Source organism: Panicum hallii, chromosome 3 (genome assembly GCF_002211085.1).
Source record: "Panicum hallii strain FIL2 chromosome 3, PHallii_v3.1, whole genome shotgun sequence".
Lineage (NCBI taxonomy): Eukaryota > Viridiplantae > Streptophyta > Magnoliopsida > Poales > Poaceae > Panicum > Panicum hallii.
In genome coordinates, this window is record NC_038044.1 from 29,299,716 (window position 1) to 29,314,869 (window position 15,154).

Below are 15,154 nucleotides of genomic sequence, written 5' to 3' on the forward strand. Positions count from 1 at the left end.
CCTGCTAATTATGCGCCCCTACCATTCTTTCCTGCCACGGTCCAACGCGCCCGCCGCGCCAAAATCTCCCCTCGACCGCCGCGGCGCCCGAGCACCCTGGCTCCCTCTCCCGCACCAACGCCCGGCGGCCGGCACCCGTCCTCCCCCGCGCGCATCCCTGCCGGCCGCTGCTCCTTAGCTTACCCGCCGGCCAAATTCTACGAGGTCACCGCGGCGTCCTTCCCGTCCCGACCGTAGCGCTGCCCCCTCCTCATGACCCCATCCGCGCCACCGCTCCCTCTCCTGCGCAATAGCGGCGCACGGCGGCTCTGGCGATGGAGGCGGTAGCCGGGCACGCGGAGGCAGCCGAGGGGTGCCAAATCCCGTCGACAAGACCCGCGCCGCCACTCCCCTTCCCTGCCGTGCGCCTCCCCTTCTCATCCATCCTCGCCACCCCTCTTCCGAGGCCTTGCAAGCTCCTAACCTCCCAGTCCCCTCCACCGATGCCCTGTTGCAGACTAGATTGTGGTGCACGCGGCCTCATCCCCTGGTGGAGGAGTCAGGGGTGACGGCGGCGAGTAGCCGAGGAAGAGGGCGGAGGAATCGAGGCGACGGTGGCGAGGAGCCAAGGAGGATACCAGGCATATGAAGATCCGGTGAGGCGAACTCAAGGTTCGACAACCATCTTGTCCACGTTCGGCCATCGTTTTCCACTGACGCGGTGAGCCCCAATCGGCGTGGTAGACAAGACCTTCTTCTCCGCCAAGCTCTAATCCATTCTCAACACCACCACCTCCCGCCCCCCCCCCCCCCCCCCCCCCCCAAGTTCGCAAATCCTCAAGTCTTGCTTGATCCCCAATTTCGGTAGACCCTTCACCCTGCTGTTTTCAATCCATTCTCCAAAATGGAGCACGGGAAAGCTGGGTCGACGAACGACGCGGTGGACAGTTGCATCGGCTGCGCCGCCGCCACCTAAGTTTCTGCCGATACCCTACATCATCCGAGCGAGGTAATCTCCACCTTCATTCACACGCGTGAGTACTCCTTAGATCAGATCCACTAATGGCTGCTTGTAGAATTTTCTCACTCTTTGTACTCGTGCATCTTGTTTCCTCTACTGCAGGTTTGTGTGGCTGGTGTATTCTGTAGAAGCAAACTATCAAGCATGACGATGGTAAAATTCAGTCTCTCTATGGTTGTCTCAAATGTTTTTTAAGAATTATAATTCGAATATTAGGTAGTTGGACATAATCATAGACTGTATAATGATAGACTGAGTTCAATTTTTGCTTGGTTTCATAACTACCAGGATAAACTTGAAAGCTTTTAATTATGTAAATGTTTAGCTGATGCAGTGAAACCAAAGCAATATTTTTCTGAAGAAAGTCAAAGTAGTAATTTTGACTAGAATCGATACTGCTTCCTGCAAGAAAAGTTATCCTGTTTACTTCCCGTGGTCTGAAACTCTGAATACAGTATTGACACTTCCTTTTCTTGGAATAGTGACAAATTTTAGTAATGAAACTTGGTGATGGCTGCATAACAGGGCCTTTATTTATTAGTAGTTTGTTGTTTCCATTGTGAGATTAGTTAAAACCAGATAATTTTCTTTAGTGTACTACTGTACCGTCAAACTTTCCAGCAATAATTGGTTTATTCTGATAGATAAGGAGCATCACGGTGTAGATGTGTGGTTCTGGGTTGGTTATTGCACACACAAAAAAATATTGAGACCTGATTAACTTTGTGTTAGTTTTTATTAGTACACCTATAAGCTACTGATTTAGCATTCCAGGCAGTTCACCTTTTGCTGAAATTCGTAGTCTAAATTTTATTACAAATTCAGAATATCCTTGTGTTCAGGCTTGCAACAAAGCTGCTTGCTTGTTCAAATTTGTCATACTTGCATTACTATTACCAATGTTTCCATGTGTGGTAAGTCACCATTTTATTGCTATCTTGCGCTTCATCCTAACTGAACACATGTTCTTATCATGCATTGCTAACTTAACATCCAGTCTCTTTTCCCCTGTAAATTGAAGTTTCTCAAAGCATAAGGTTGCTTTCTTCAAACGATGCTTTCCATTTGCAACAATATATGCCATGATATTCAGATAATTTCTTTGTTTTTGTTGTGGTTCATTATTATATTAATATAACTATAATCATTTTTTGCAGATATGGTGGGCGTCAGGAACGCTCGTCGCTCACATGGCTGAAATCTGCACCCAAACCCCAGTTCGCCACAATGTGTTGCCACAAGTGAAACGATATTTCAGTGCAGTGCCCCCTTACCGGCATCATCAACTCCATCCTCTGTTTGCTATCATGGGAAATGAGGAGCAGCCCATGATGGCGGAACAACATAATATGTTAAGCTAGATTGTGTGTCAACCTACTGGGACACTGGTTCCGATGTCAAGAAATGAACCCAACTGACCAAACATGAAGTTTGTTAAACGGCAAGAATCATAATCTGCAATTGTATTACTATTTGTTACTGCCTTGATATTCAGAATTAAATCTGTTTTGCTCTAGCTTTGCACTGGGTTGACACTTGCTGAAATATATGTGTTATCGATTAGGGACATAGGTTAATTTCTGGTTTGTCATTCATACAAGTAGAAGGTGCTAGGGATAGAAAGGATGTTCTATACGTGGTTGACTCAAGTAGTGAATCTATATGCCAATCGAAGCAGTTGATTGATCAGTGATGCTTTTACTTGTGCAGTTGCACGGATATAAAATTCTAGCTTTCGTCAAACATTTTGTAATAGTAAGGCTGATTTATTTTTTTCCTGTTAGATACCTGCAAGGCAATAGGTTAACTGGACCCCGGTATGACCAGAGCTTAGTTATATGTCGACACTGCATTACCTATAATGCGCAGGTAGAACAAGTAGAACAAGATGCAGTCCAGAATATAGCAAGAGCAGCTCTCTGCTTTGATAACCACGCATGTATTTTCAAATTCAGTCCGAATTTGGGCAAGATCATTGGCTGCACCCAGTCTTGGGTTGCCAAGACCAAGGCCAAGATCAAGAAGGATGGCATGAAGGTTAGTCAGGACATCCAGCCCAATGGCGGAGCGTGGTCTGTGTGTATAGGTAGAATATCATTTCTTGTTGCATTTCAGTTTGTTACCAGTGTGTGTTAAGTGATAAAGTGATATACACTCATAGTCTACAAATAGAATTTTATTACATATAGCTTCTCTGCTGGTAGCCGGGTCATGGAAGGTGCAAATTTGGCAGGTAGAACAGTCAATTTAAGCTATGTGGGCATCTGATTTATGAATCCATATAAGCAAGGTGGCAATTACCAATTTATTGCTTCAGCTGATTGATTGATAAATTATTTATATGGTTAGTTCATTCTGAACGTCACATATATTAGTGTGCTCAACCTACCAAAGGCCACATCAATTTCTTTTCCCAATGGCTGCCCTTGCTGCCAATGAATTAAAGCTATTAAATCTGCAAAGCAAGTTGTGCATTGTTCTCTGTCAATCCACCAAATTGAATAGATCATGCATTTTGTTCAGCCCAAACGACAGCTGATACTTTTAGTTGCAAATCGTTGATGAGGGGAAAAAAATTGATCTTTCCTATTGACTGTGCATGCCAGTGCAAGAATGTGATCGAGGTATTGCTATGGTGTTTTTCATATTTTAAACGGCGAATTTGGCATATGATCCGAGAACTGCTGTAGTCTAAAATTACCATAAGTTCATCATGTCATTAGCTTAAAGACTGAAGGGACATTTAGAATTAATAACTGCTACTAATGTTTGTGGGGATAACAGTTATGTTTTTTTTTTGTAATGGTTATATAGCTAAGATATGCAGCAACATGACATTGTATTATCGAGGCTAGGTTGGTCAAGAAGTCCATTACATGGATGTCAGGTCATTGATCCGCAGGCTGTCCTGCCTGCCGTCCATCCGCTGGCAGCCTTGCTCACTTACCAGCATCCCGAGCGGCGCCTCTGGTTGACCTTCAAGGTATAGTAATTTGGCCGTGATTTGTCTTTTTTTATCCTTTACTCTAAATCGTTTTCAGCATCCCGAGGGTCAATAGATTTAATGGTGTAGCAATTTTATTTGTAGACATGATGATGTGGCAACATCCATGGTACTTAATATTACAATGACAGCAGGCAGTACAGCATTAGAAAATAGTGCTATATTCATGGGTGAGATGCAATACCAAATCAATACTGCAATAAAATTGCACATTTGTTTCCTGCAATTATGGGTCTAGAATGATGTATTTCTAGGTTCTAATCATCTAACGAATGCTTATGTTCAGGTTGCCAAGAGATGCCATTCCTACTAATTACTGAACCACTTGAGTAATTTGTAGCAAGTCTTCAGTATCTTTGACTCACGTGGGCTCTTTTAATTGCTGTAAAATTTCATGAACCATGCATATTGCAGACCGATCTCCTAGGACTGGATGTGCAGTACAGCTAGAACCTAGCATATGTTCAGTTTATCAATATGGTTGTGGTATGTTGGCACCCCACTAATATTTTAGGTGTACTATATTTTGAATTCGCCTGCAATGAATATGCCTTCCCAGTGTGTTGGACGCGCTATAAGAATGTATGAACCCTCGAGTTCAGGAGATGAGGTGAACGGAGTCAATGATTTTGGATAATGAATTCAACTATGCGCAAGCAAATGACCAGGATCCTTGTAAATAAAAAAGGGTGTGGTACTTTTGCGTTCCCAGGATGGGTGGAGTTTTGAACCCAGCGTGAACAATGCTAAACCTCGATGTAATTTCGTTACAACCAGTAATGAAATCAGGGCAAAGTCCCAGTTTGGAAAAATGACCAGGATCCTCACTGGCAGCTAGGGGGTCAAGAGCAAGATTTTGATGTTTCTTTGTCTTCTTGTCATGAACCTGTTTACCCTAAGTTTATATGTATTAAAGATTCCTTGTACATATTTAGCCTATATGTATGAGCTGATTAGAATGTCATTATATTCTTTCCATTTTATCTTTTCACGACACTGGAACTGAAAATCTGTGCTTTGTATGTTTAATTTAATAATAACTTATGCCTATTTAGAGTTTTGAAGACGCTCTATAAATATAAAATTATTCTTTACTAAGTTTTTAATAATACGTGCGGCGGCACGCAAATACTGCACGCGCTCGCTTGTCCGGTTTTCGAATTGAGCGTGGAAATATGGATTAATATGGATTCAAGCAGTGCTTCAAAGGGATCCTTTTTCACCAGTGGGCTGTTACCGAATTAATCCCCAAAAGCTTCCATCAGCACTCCTTACAATAGAGAGAAGAAACGAGGACATAAAGTGACACTCGCTCAACATATGTTGCTGAGTTTGCTTCTCAACGTTTATTCAGGTGCTAGCAAAGAGGTTCATACGTAGGGTCTAACAGTTTCTAGTTAACGAAAGAATCACTGAACATGTTTCCCAGCGCTTCCCAAGGTACTGCGATGAAATCTCTGGTTCTTTCACCTGGGAAGACACAAATGGATAGGTTAACAGTATCAATTATGCTTGCTCGTGATGCAGTTCGAAAATTAATAGCCGATTCATTTAGTTGGGCCTTTTATTCCTTTTGCATCTTAAATATGTTCAGTTAGAAGGTAAGCAGTACAAAAAGGAAACCCAAACAGAGCACCAAAATCCAGTATAAAAAACAGAATCGTCATCTATTCAGACTATCAACTAACTGGACCCAATAAATGGTAGAAAAATGACTACATTAACAACCAGGAAATAGCATTGAGTAGGCAGAACAAAACATACGACAGCTGATACTTTTAGATCCTACAGTCCGCTTCGTCAGTTCCCGAAGCCATCCCCCGTTCCCCCTACAGCGTGCAGGTGCCGTGGTCGTGGACGCCGCCGCCTCCTCGCGCTCTCTCTGTGGCGCACATCAAATCTCCACGGAAGCACAGCCAAACAACCACCAAGATGTAAGAAAAAACACGCCCGCCCGGCGCTGTCGACGCCAACGCCCCACCCCCCTCCAAGCTTGCCCCCGGCCCCGCCACCACACCTCCTCCCGCTCGCCCCGCCGCAGCGGCCATGGCGGCCACCGCCGCAGCCGCCGTCTCCTTCTCCCTCCCCTCCGCCCCGCGCGGCCTCGGGCCTCGCCGGCGCCGCCGCCGCGCGCCTTCCCTCCTCCGCGCCGCCTCCACCGCCGCGCCCCCGTCCCCGGACCTCTCCATCCAGCTCTCGCCGCGCGCGTCCCCGCCCGCGCCGGCCAACGGCGCCTCGACCGCCGCCGGACCACCCGTGGCCGCCTCCTTCGCTCGCGACCGCGCCGAGGACCTGCAGGCCGAGGCCCGCGCCATGGCCCGCGCCGCCGGGGCCACCGTCTACAGCCCCGAGCTGCTCGCCGCCCGCTACGGCTCCCGCCCCTTCAAGGCACTCACAAACCCCGAACAATTTTGCCATTAATCGACCTCAGCGCTGACTGCTGCTGTGTAATCGACCAGGTGGCGCTGAGGGCGGCGGAGGTGCTGTCCAAGCTGGGGGCCTTCGGGGTGAAGTTGCTGCTGGACGAGCGGAGCGGGGACTCGTCCTCGGCGAAGCGCCGAGCCAGGGCGGTGGAGCTGCGGACCATCCTCACCAGGCTCGGCCCGACGTTCGTCAAGATCGGGCAGGGGCTGTCCACGCGCCCCGACCTCTGCCCGGCAGAGTACCTCGAGGAGCTTGCCGAGTTGCAGGTCGCATTCTTTGCTTAAATGGGCAAATGTGTAGTGAACTTAATTTCAGGATAGCACTATCGATGCTAGAATCATCACATTTCAACACTTTGCTTGTAGATCAGGTTCTAGTGAAAATAGAGCACTGCTAGACTCAATTTCTTAGTCCATTGAAAATCCTCATGCTAATGCTTAGTGTTCCCACCTATTATGCAATGATCATGGTTAGTGACATACAGAACATGCAATTGCTCTAGAGGGAGTCAGTTCCACCAGCTGGACTTCAACAATTTAGGATGCTTCCAAATTGGGAGGTTACTTCTGTTGCAAATTTCAGGTCCCTCCAACTGTTGAAACCTCGCTATCTTGCAGGATTCACTTCCCACATTTCCAGATGAAGAGGCATTTGCGTGTATCGAGAGAGAGCTTGGCTTCCCACTTGATTCAATCTACTCGACAATATCACCTTCCCCCATCGCAGCTGCTAGTTTAGGTCAAGTTTACAAGGCACGGTTGAAATACTCCGGGAAGCTGGTAGCTGTCAAGGTGCAAAGACCCGGTATTGAGGATGCCATAGGGCTTGATTTTTATCTACTCAGGGGCCTTGGCTTTTTAATAAATAAATATGTTGACATTGTAACCAGTGATGTTGTTGCCCTCATGGATGAATTTGCTCGAAGAGTTTTCCAAGAGCTCAACTATGTCCAGGTACATTCCTCTTGCCCTTGTGAACTGCTTTCGATACACTCTGTAACATTATCTTCATTACAACAGATTTATTTCCAATAAACTTAGCCAATGATGAAATTCAGAGGCAAATAAAAATTATTGGTTGCTTGATCAGAAGGATAATAAACATTCTTTTTAGTTCATCGACTGGTTGTTATCCACACGATCAAATAAATATCTGTAAACATATGGAATGCAGGAAGGCCAAAATGCAAGAAGGTTTAAGAAGTTATATGCTGATAAGCAAGATGTATTGGTGCCTGATATATTTTGGGATTACACAAGTGCAAAGGTTCTGACTATGGAGTGGATTGAGGGTGTAAAATTAAACCAGCAGGCCGCTATTGAAAGTCAAGGATTGAAGGTTCTGGATTTGGTCAACATTGGCATCCAGTGTAGCTTGAGGCAACTTCTGGAATATGGTTACTTTCATGCTGATCCTCATCCTGGTAATATATTGGCAACACCCGAGGGGAAGCTTGCTTTTCTTGATTTTGGCATGATGAGTGAAACACCAGAGGATGCAAGGGTAGCCATTATAGGACATGTTGTCCACTTGGTCAATAGGGACTATGAAGCTATGGCTCGTGATTATTATGCGCTAGATTTCTTGGAACCTGATGTCGATGTTTCCCCAATTGTGCCTGCTCTCAAGAATTTCTTTGATGATGCTCTGAATGCAACAGTGAGTGAGTTGAACTTCAAGACGATAGTTGATGGATTAGGTGCTGTTCTCTATCAGTACCCATTCAATGGTGAGCTTAAATTGTTCAGATATTATTTTCTTGTTGTGCCTTAATTTTGGTCATAGAGTGATCAGTGATATTACTTGTTTCTTTATTCAAATCCAGTGCCTGCATACTATGCATTGATACTGCGATCACTCACTGTGCTGGAAGGTTTAGCACTCTATGCTGACCCTGATTTTAAGGTGCTTGCTGCCTCGTACCCTTACTTTGCTAAAAGGCTACTCACTGATCCCAATCCATATCTCAGAGATGCTTTAATTGAGCTTCTATTCAAGGACGGAAGATTCAGGCAAGTACCTGCTGATCTATATATATGTTGTTGTGTTTTGATAGATCAAAGCATCACTCGGGATAGCATTGTTTAACTTTCACGTCTCTGCAGATGGAATAGGCTTGAAAATCTTCTTGTTCAAGGGCGCCAAGATAGAGAATTCGCAGCCAAAGATGCCCTACAACCTGTTCTAAAGCTTCTCCTTGGTCCCGATGGGGAGGAATTGCGTGTGCTGGTTGTGAAAGAGGCTGTTCGTGTAACAGAAGCCATCACTATTGGAACACTGATTGATTCGTACAACTCAGCTCCAGAATTTTTGAAGCCACTAATTTCCAGTGGCAATCCGGCCGGACCCTTCAAGTTTAGTGAGGCTGAACAGGAACAAATGATGGAGCTCCGAGACCAAGTTTTCAGAGTATGGGGTCTTTTGAGATCCTCAAATAACTTCGATCCGAGCCTTTTGCAACCAATTGTACAGGTAGGCTGTTGCCTAATGCCTTACCATGTGCTTCAACTGCTACTTGAGAATTCTGTGACTGATACTGAAGAGTGATTTTGATAATCAGGTGCTGCAAGAACCAGAGGCCCGTGTTCTGGGTTCCCGTGTTGCAGGAGGGGTTACACAGCGCCTTGCGGCCCGTCTGTTGCAGCAGCTTCTCAGGACCCCTCCTGCTCCTGGATCTTCTTAGCAGATACTAGATAGGTTCGAATGAAGCATGTAAATTCACACGATGCTTTTCACAGGAAATGAGAAGGAAGCATAACTCGGAAATCAAGTATATAGCGGGTTTCTTCATTCTTGGTGGATAAAGATCCGTACATTGGCACGACCATAAATTGAGTACATAATCAATTTCTTCACGGATAGCAGAAGATTCACTAATGTTTTTATATGTGCATCTAGTTTTTTCTACTTGGAGTTGCTGCATTGGGTGCACTTGCCACGAACAGTGGTTGCATTGTGCACGTGCCTGGTTCACGAACATGTTGCATTATGTATGCATTGCAGTTAATTCAGCAACATGGTCCTACTCCCTCTGTTACAAAATTATAAGTTGTTTTGGCTTTTCTAAATATTATTTATTTAGAAAAGCCAAAACGATCTTATGATATGTGATGGAGGTAGTATATGCCACTTATATATTGTGTAATGTGTGTCTTGCAGTAATGCTAGCGGGGTAGCGCCAGAGGCGTCCTTTTGGCGCATATGGTCCAATTGAACATGTGTCGCCCACAGGTCTGTATCGTTCCAGTTCCACAGGGTTTATGCTTTTAAGATCAGCCTGTAAATATGTAGTATGCCTGTATTTTTCCACAAGTGAATAGGTTAGGAAACATGCGTACTATCAATCTTTGTCGAATGCTTCAGTTGGTTGCAGCCGTGCCATCTGATTATTTGACAACAGACGGACTCGTGGTGTGCCACCATCGAGGCGATGCTGCCAACTTGCTGGTGGACAATTCAAGTTACATGGTGTGTGCGTGCTTCTTAAAAATCTCCCTTGCCGTTTCAAAGTAGTATCAGCCAGCATCAGGGATAGCGACGATGAAGCGGGAAATGGAAACACGACACCAGGTTTTCACATCTCCTACGATCTTACTTGGGAAGCGAGTGTATGGTCTTGTTCTGTGATCCTGTGGGACTGGTTTGCCCACGGTTTCTGAAACCTCGTCGCTCGCCCAACATGCAGCAAATCAGCTGCAGATGAAAGGCTTCTGTTTTTCCAAACAGCATCTCTGTCACGGCGACACTCTTATTTCCACTGAAAAAGGTTGCGGGCTCTGCTCCAGAAATGAAGCCGGATCGGACAGGATCGCTGACTGCAAAGTAGAGAGCTGCTTCGGAACAGGCATGGAAGGAAGTGAGCCGCCACGCCGCGTACGGCAGGGGAAAAACGATGAAGGCTTGGACTTGGACGGCACTGGTCGCGCGCGTGAACAAACTTCGCTCCAGACATGTGTCGCATACTTCTACTTTGCACGGCAATTTGCAGCGCATTTGACGTGGATTCGAGCCAAGCTCCGCAAGAAATTTCTCTTGATTTCTGCCAAAACGAAAAAAAAAGAGAGGGTCGGGTGTTTTAGGCAAAACTCGTGTGAGATTCCAACGTCCGAGCTTAGTTGATGGAGCCACGGAGGTGCACAAATTTAGCTGTTTCAGATACCACTCGTGTGGAAAACTCGTTGCGTTGGATGTTTGGGAAATGTGGATGTTCCCCCGGCAAAAACGAAGAGCCTCATCTCTGATGAAGTTTTCCACAGCGCAGTGTCACCACACAGACACGTCATTAGCGAAGCATCTACGCAAATCACGGGGAAACAACTTCCTAAAGCCACTGCGCGTACACTCTCGCCAACTGCCGGAACACAGAAACACCACCCACGTCACGCACGCACGCGTCGGCCTGCACGAATCGCGACGCAGATCTCTCCACCAAACCTTCCAGAAAACCCTCCGACCCGAGAGCTGTCAAGCAGATAGCACCGCCGCCGCGCCGCTCAACCCCCGCTCTCCATCTCCATATACACCATCGCGGTCACACACACAGAGGCTCGCACGAGAGAGAGAGAGAGAGAGAGAGAGAGAGAGAGAGAGGAATCCAAGAATCCATCCGGCCATGGCTCTCCGCACCCTGGCGGCGAAGAAGACCCTGTCCCTCGCCCTCGGCGGCGCCCGGCCGCTGGCGGCGGCGGCGAGGGGGGTGACGACGGTCGCGCTCCCCGACCTCTCCTACGACTTCGGCGCGCTGGAGCCGGCCATCTCCGGGGAGATCATGCGCCTGCACCACCAGAAGCACCACGCCACCTACGTCGCCAACTACAACAAGGCGCTCGAGCAGCTCGACGCCGCCATCGCCAAGGGAGACGCCTCCGCCGTCGTACAGCTCCAGGGCGCCATAAAGTTCAACGGCGGCGGTGAGTGAACGAGCCCGCCCCCCGCGCGCTGCTCTCCCCTCATCGATCCCCTCCTCCTCCTGCTCTTTCTCTCCGGGGGTGCGGGGCCTGTTTTATTTCGGGGGTGCGGATGATGCCGGCGGGGCGGATTTTAGGGGTTGGATGGGGGTTTAGTGCGCTGCTCTTGCCGATCTCGAGTGATCTGAGTTCGGGAGGAGTGTACGTTGCCCTTCCGGATTGGGATTAGGATACGGTTGGCGGATTTTAGGATTATACCGTTTCTGAGGTTTTCGGTGGGTAGGGTTTTGTCATGGACCACGAATGAAGATTTAGATGGACCATCGATGGCCCGATGGGCTCCAATTTAGATACATTCTGGAGTATTTTCTGTATTCGTGCTACTGTTCCAGGCAAAATTTCTAGATTGGTTTCGTGGTACCAGTAGCGTGCTCATGGCTCAATTGTTATGTCGTTTTGGTGTTGTTTATTGCCTTTCTTTACTGTGCTAATCGTATGTCAGCTACTACTATTACTGATGATGCAAGTAGCATTGCCTTGTTGTGGTTGATTAGAAAATTGGTTAGGTTCTTGCTGATGTGCAGGAATTTGTATGATTTTGTTGGCTATTGAAACATTTTGAGGCATATTTGTGGATGTTCAGACCTGCATATTGGTTTCATGGGATCTCCTGGCACCTCTACATTATGAATTACACTTGATTCCTTTTGTACTCTAGCATACCCTAATTTGCTTGGAACTATATGCTATATTGTAATTGTTTGTGAATAAGTGAAACTTGTTCGTTTTGTTTGGTGAAGTGCCGCCTATTTAACCTTGCTTAGTAGTTAAATTAATTTAAGCACGTCTTCTTCTGCTATAGCTATATTAAGGACTTGTTAAGCCCCTTGATTTTCATTGCGAAGAAGCTTATTGGCCTATTTAACTTGTTCATGAGCATGGCATGTTATCCTCTTGATTGTATTCACATGTAACCTTGGTCTAGAATTTTCACTATGATAATTATCATGTTGCAGGCCATGTGAACCATTCAATCTTCTGGAAGAACCTCAAGCCTATTAGCGTAAGTATCTTGTTAATACGATTTATTGTTCCCACAAGGGGAGAACATATGTTTTTTTTTTCTTTTTTTGGGGTTGTTTCATGGAAAGTGCCATGTTTAACAGGAAGGTGGCGGGGAGCCACCACATGGAAAACTTGGCTGGGCCATTGATGAGGATTTTGGTTCATTTGAGGCACTTGTAAAGAAGATGAATGCAGAAGGTGCTGCTTTGCAAGGATCTGGATGGGTGGTATGCACATTTGCTTTGTTTTATCCAGAATACTTGATGTCCTGATACAGGCTCAGAAGATTTGTTTTGTTGTGACAAATCACTTATTACTTTTGCAGTGGCTAGCTTTGGATAAAGAGGCAAAAAAGCTTTTAGTTGAAACTACTGCTAATCAGGTGAAAGATGTTATCCGCGTCTGTTTTTTGTTCATTTGACATGGTGCAACTATGTCATGTGCTCAGTCTTAAATTATTTACATTGCAACCCAGTTTTCTGAAAAGCCTAGATGCTAGTTGTGTTACTGGCTTGTGCAAGCCTATGTGTCCCATAGGCAATCAAGGCACACACATGCATTTTCTGTCTTCCATTGTTGTATATACACGTGCATTTTCTATGTGCCATTGTTGTTGGGAAAGTGATCGTGAGCTTAAAATATGGATGGTTAGCTAAATGGCTATTTTTTCATATCGTCTCTATAATCTTTCATATCTTACTACTGGTATATTCTCATATGCTATCTTGTGTAATTTTTTGTATCTTGTCCATGAATTTCTTTTGTTTTCCTCAAATGCTGGACCTTTCTGCCACTGATATTAACCCAACATCTCTCCATTGCCACTGAAAAATCACATTTTGCTCCTTTGCCTCTCTTCTGTTAGAGCAGTTACCTTGTGGCCGTTGCTGTGGGGTCTGTCAAAAGACCTTGTGCACTGCAGGTCCATGTGTAATAGGATATGCTGACTATATATTCTATTTTTTTTGAGACAAGCCGACTATATATTCTAGCGTTGCTGTAATATAGAGCAGTTACTCCATAAGAGGATATTGTTGCAGCAAGTAGTGAAAATATTTTTGCTATCAAGTTTCTAAGAACATGCCAAGAGTGTTATTCATATGTTATTGTGCTGAGTTGAACTAAGTGAAATTGTGAACCCTGAAGGAACTTTAGGTGTCATCCTAACTTTAGGAAATGGATGTGATCTATCTCATGAGCTGGTTTTTCTACCTTAGGTTTACTTCACACGTGACCTTTGTGGATAGTACAAAGGAATGGTTTGATATGCATAACTGACCTGTGCATCTTGCAGGACCCTCTGGTGACTGAAGGGGCAAGCTTGGTTCCTTTGTTGGGGATTGATGTCTGGGAGCATGCATACTACCTCCAGGTAATCTCATGTTTTTTAAGTCCAAAACAAGGGGAGCACCTTGTCGCCTAGGCGACGCCATGAAAACCATGCCTATATTAATTCTGTTGTTGATGGTCCGAACATTTATCGCTAACAGTGACTGAGAGGATGAATTGACACTGTTGCTTGAGTCATATATTGAGAGGACGAATTCATATTGCTAGCAGTACAACTAATTTGCTTCATATACTGAGAGGATGAATTCACACTGTTGATTTGAGTTATATGAAAAGGTCGTGCTTGGATTACTTAGTAGCAACTTGCCCACATTGGTGTTTTTATCGAAGATAGTTCTTGCATCTTGCCATCTTATTGGTTTAGTAAACCCCTAATATGATTAGTGCGTCAACATGTTTCAGAAAGATCAGTTATCATCCGCATTGGTGTTTGCATAAATAATAGATATTGCATCTTGCCATCCTATTTGTCCAGTAATCCCAAATACGAGCAGCTTAAGAATCATATCATTATATAATTCATGGGTTATGTGTTAAAGTATTTGGAAAAGATCAGTTGAATTCTTGGATAACAGCGCATGTGTATCTGGTGAACTTTGTGAAGGTATTATTGAAGATTGCCTATTCTGTCGCAGTTTTAGCTGAAAAACAACAACGCAATCTTCATTTTTTTTTCTTTCCATTTTTGAAAAGCCATGGGCTTCTGCTTTAACAAGTAATGGAAATTGACCTTTCGTTTGCATTCTGGGTAGAGCTGTGATTCAAATTTATTTATCTCCCACTAGCAGTGTCAGCTTTCTTGCAAGTGAACCTTGAGGCCTTTTTTTGTTGTGCTAAGTGATCTCCACTGCTTTCTTGGTTGCAGTACAAGAATGTTAGGCCGGATTACCTGAACAACATCTGGAAGGTGATGAACTGGAAATATGCTGGAGAGGTCTATGAGAATGTGCTCGCTTGATTTGTCTTGTCGGGCAATACTCATCTGCGTTGGCTATCAGCTGTTTTGAGTGATGTGTAATAAAAATGGACCTGTCTAGCTGCTGGACCTTGTGTACATTTCGTTGAGATATACTGATGCAATAGCTGTTGATTTTTTTTTTCCTGCTTCCGTGCTTGGCTCGGCTCGGCTCTCGTCTGCTCTGCTCTTCTCTTCTGTGGCTGGCACCATATATACTGCCCAGAGAGCCCTTCTTCCTCTTGTGTCCAGTAATAATCCCAGAGAACTGTTCTGAGCGGAGCTTCGATGTTTGCTCAAGTTGTTACCATGCCTTTTCATTGTTTGGGCTTTTCACTGTAGGAGCCACAATTTGGTCACGGGCATCATATCAACCTGAGACTACCGTTCCATCTGACCTGAAACTATAATGACCTTCAAAATAGGTTTATGAATACATCTTTGCTGGT

General features: G+C 45.2%; 2 protein-coding genes and 1 long non-coding RNA gene across 11 annotated transcripts; all 3 read left to right on the forward strand.

Annotated features, from left to right (window-relative positions):
* LOC112887806 lies at positions 1-4,660 on the forward strand. Of its 6 annotated transcripts, none has more exons than XR_003227626.1 (7): positions 1-988; positions 1,103-1,153; positions 2,158-2,869; positions 2,956-3,344; positions 3,815-3,983; positions 4,089-4,174; positions 4,291-4,660. It is a non-coding gene; the product is annotated as an uncharacterized LOC112887806 (long non-coding RNA). The 6 variants fall into 6 exon arrangements; XR_003227628.1 differs by having other exon boundaries at positions 1-401; positions 497-988; positions 2,158-3,344; XR_003227623.1 differs by having other exon boundaries at positions 2,158-3,344.
* Positions 4,661-5,956: 1,296 nt separating this feature from the next.
* Positions 5,957-10,015, forward strand: LOC112884083 (protein ACTIVITY OF BC1 COMPLEX KINASE 3, chloroplastic). 4 transcript variants are annotated; one of them, XR_003227034.1, is made up of 9 exons: positions 5,957-6,392; positions 6,464-6,694; positions 7,046-7,381; positions 7,602-8,157; positions 8,254-8,440; positions 8,534-8,900; positions 8,989-9,125; positions 9,588-9,659; positions 9,829-10,015. XR_003227034.1 is itself a non-coding variant. In XM_025949403.1 (8 exons), the coding sequence occupies exons 1-7, from the start codon at positions 6,051-6,053 to the stop codon at positions 9,109-9,111; spliced, it is 2,142 nt and encodes a 713-aa protein (XP_025805188.1). In that variant the 5' UTR covers positions 5,957-6,050; the 3' UTR covers positions 9,112-9,125; positions 9,588-9,892. The 4 variants fall into 4 exon arrangements, 2 of the variants coding, with proteins under 2 accessions (XP_025805188.1, XP_025805187.1); XM_025949403.1 differs by having other exon boundaries at positions 9,588-9,892; XR_003227033.1 differs by having other exon boundaries at positions 5,963-6,392; positions 8,989-9,263; positions 9,588-9,892.
* A 920-nt stretch (positions 10,016-10,935) lies between these two features.
* Positions 10,936-15,025, forward strand: LOC112884084 (superoxide dismutase [Mn] 3.4, mitochondrial). Its single transcript, XM_025949404.1, has 6 exons — positions 10,936-11,338; positions 12,352-12,398; positions 12,502-12,627; positions 12,726-12,782; positions 13,695-13,772; positions 14,616-15,025. Exons 1-6 carry the CDS (start codon positions 11,041-11,043, stop codon positions 14,706-14,708), a joined length of 699 nt encoding a protein of 232 aa, XP_025805189.1. The 5' UTR covers positions 10,936-11,040; the 3' UTR covers positions 14,709-15,025.
* The last annotated feature ends 129 nt before the right edge of the window (positions 15,026-15,154 follow it).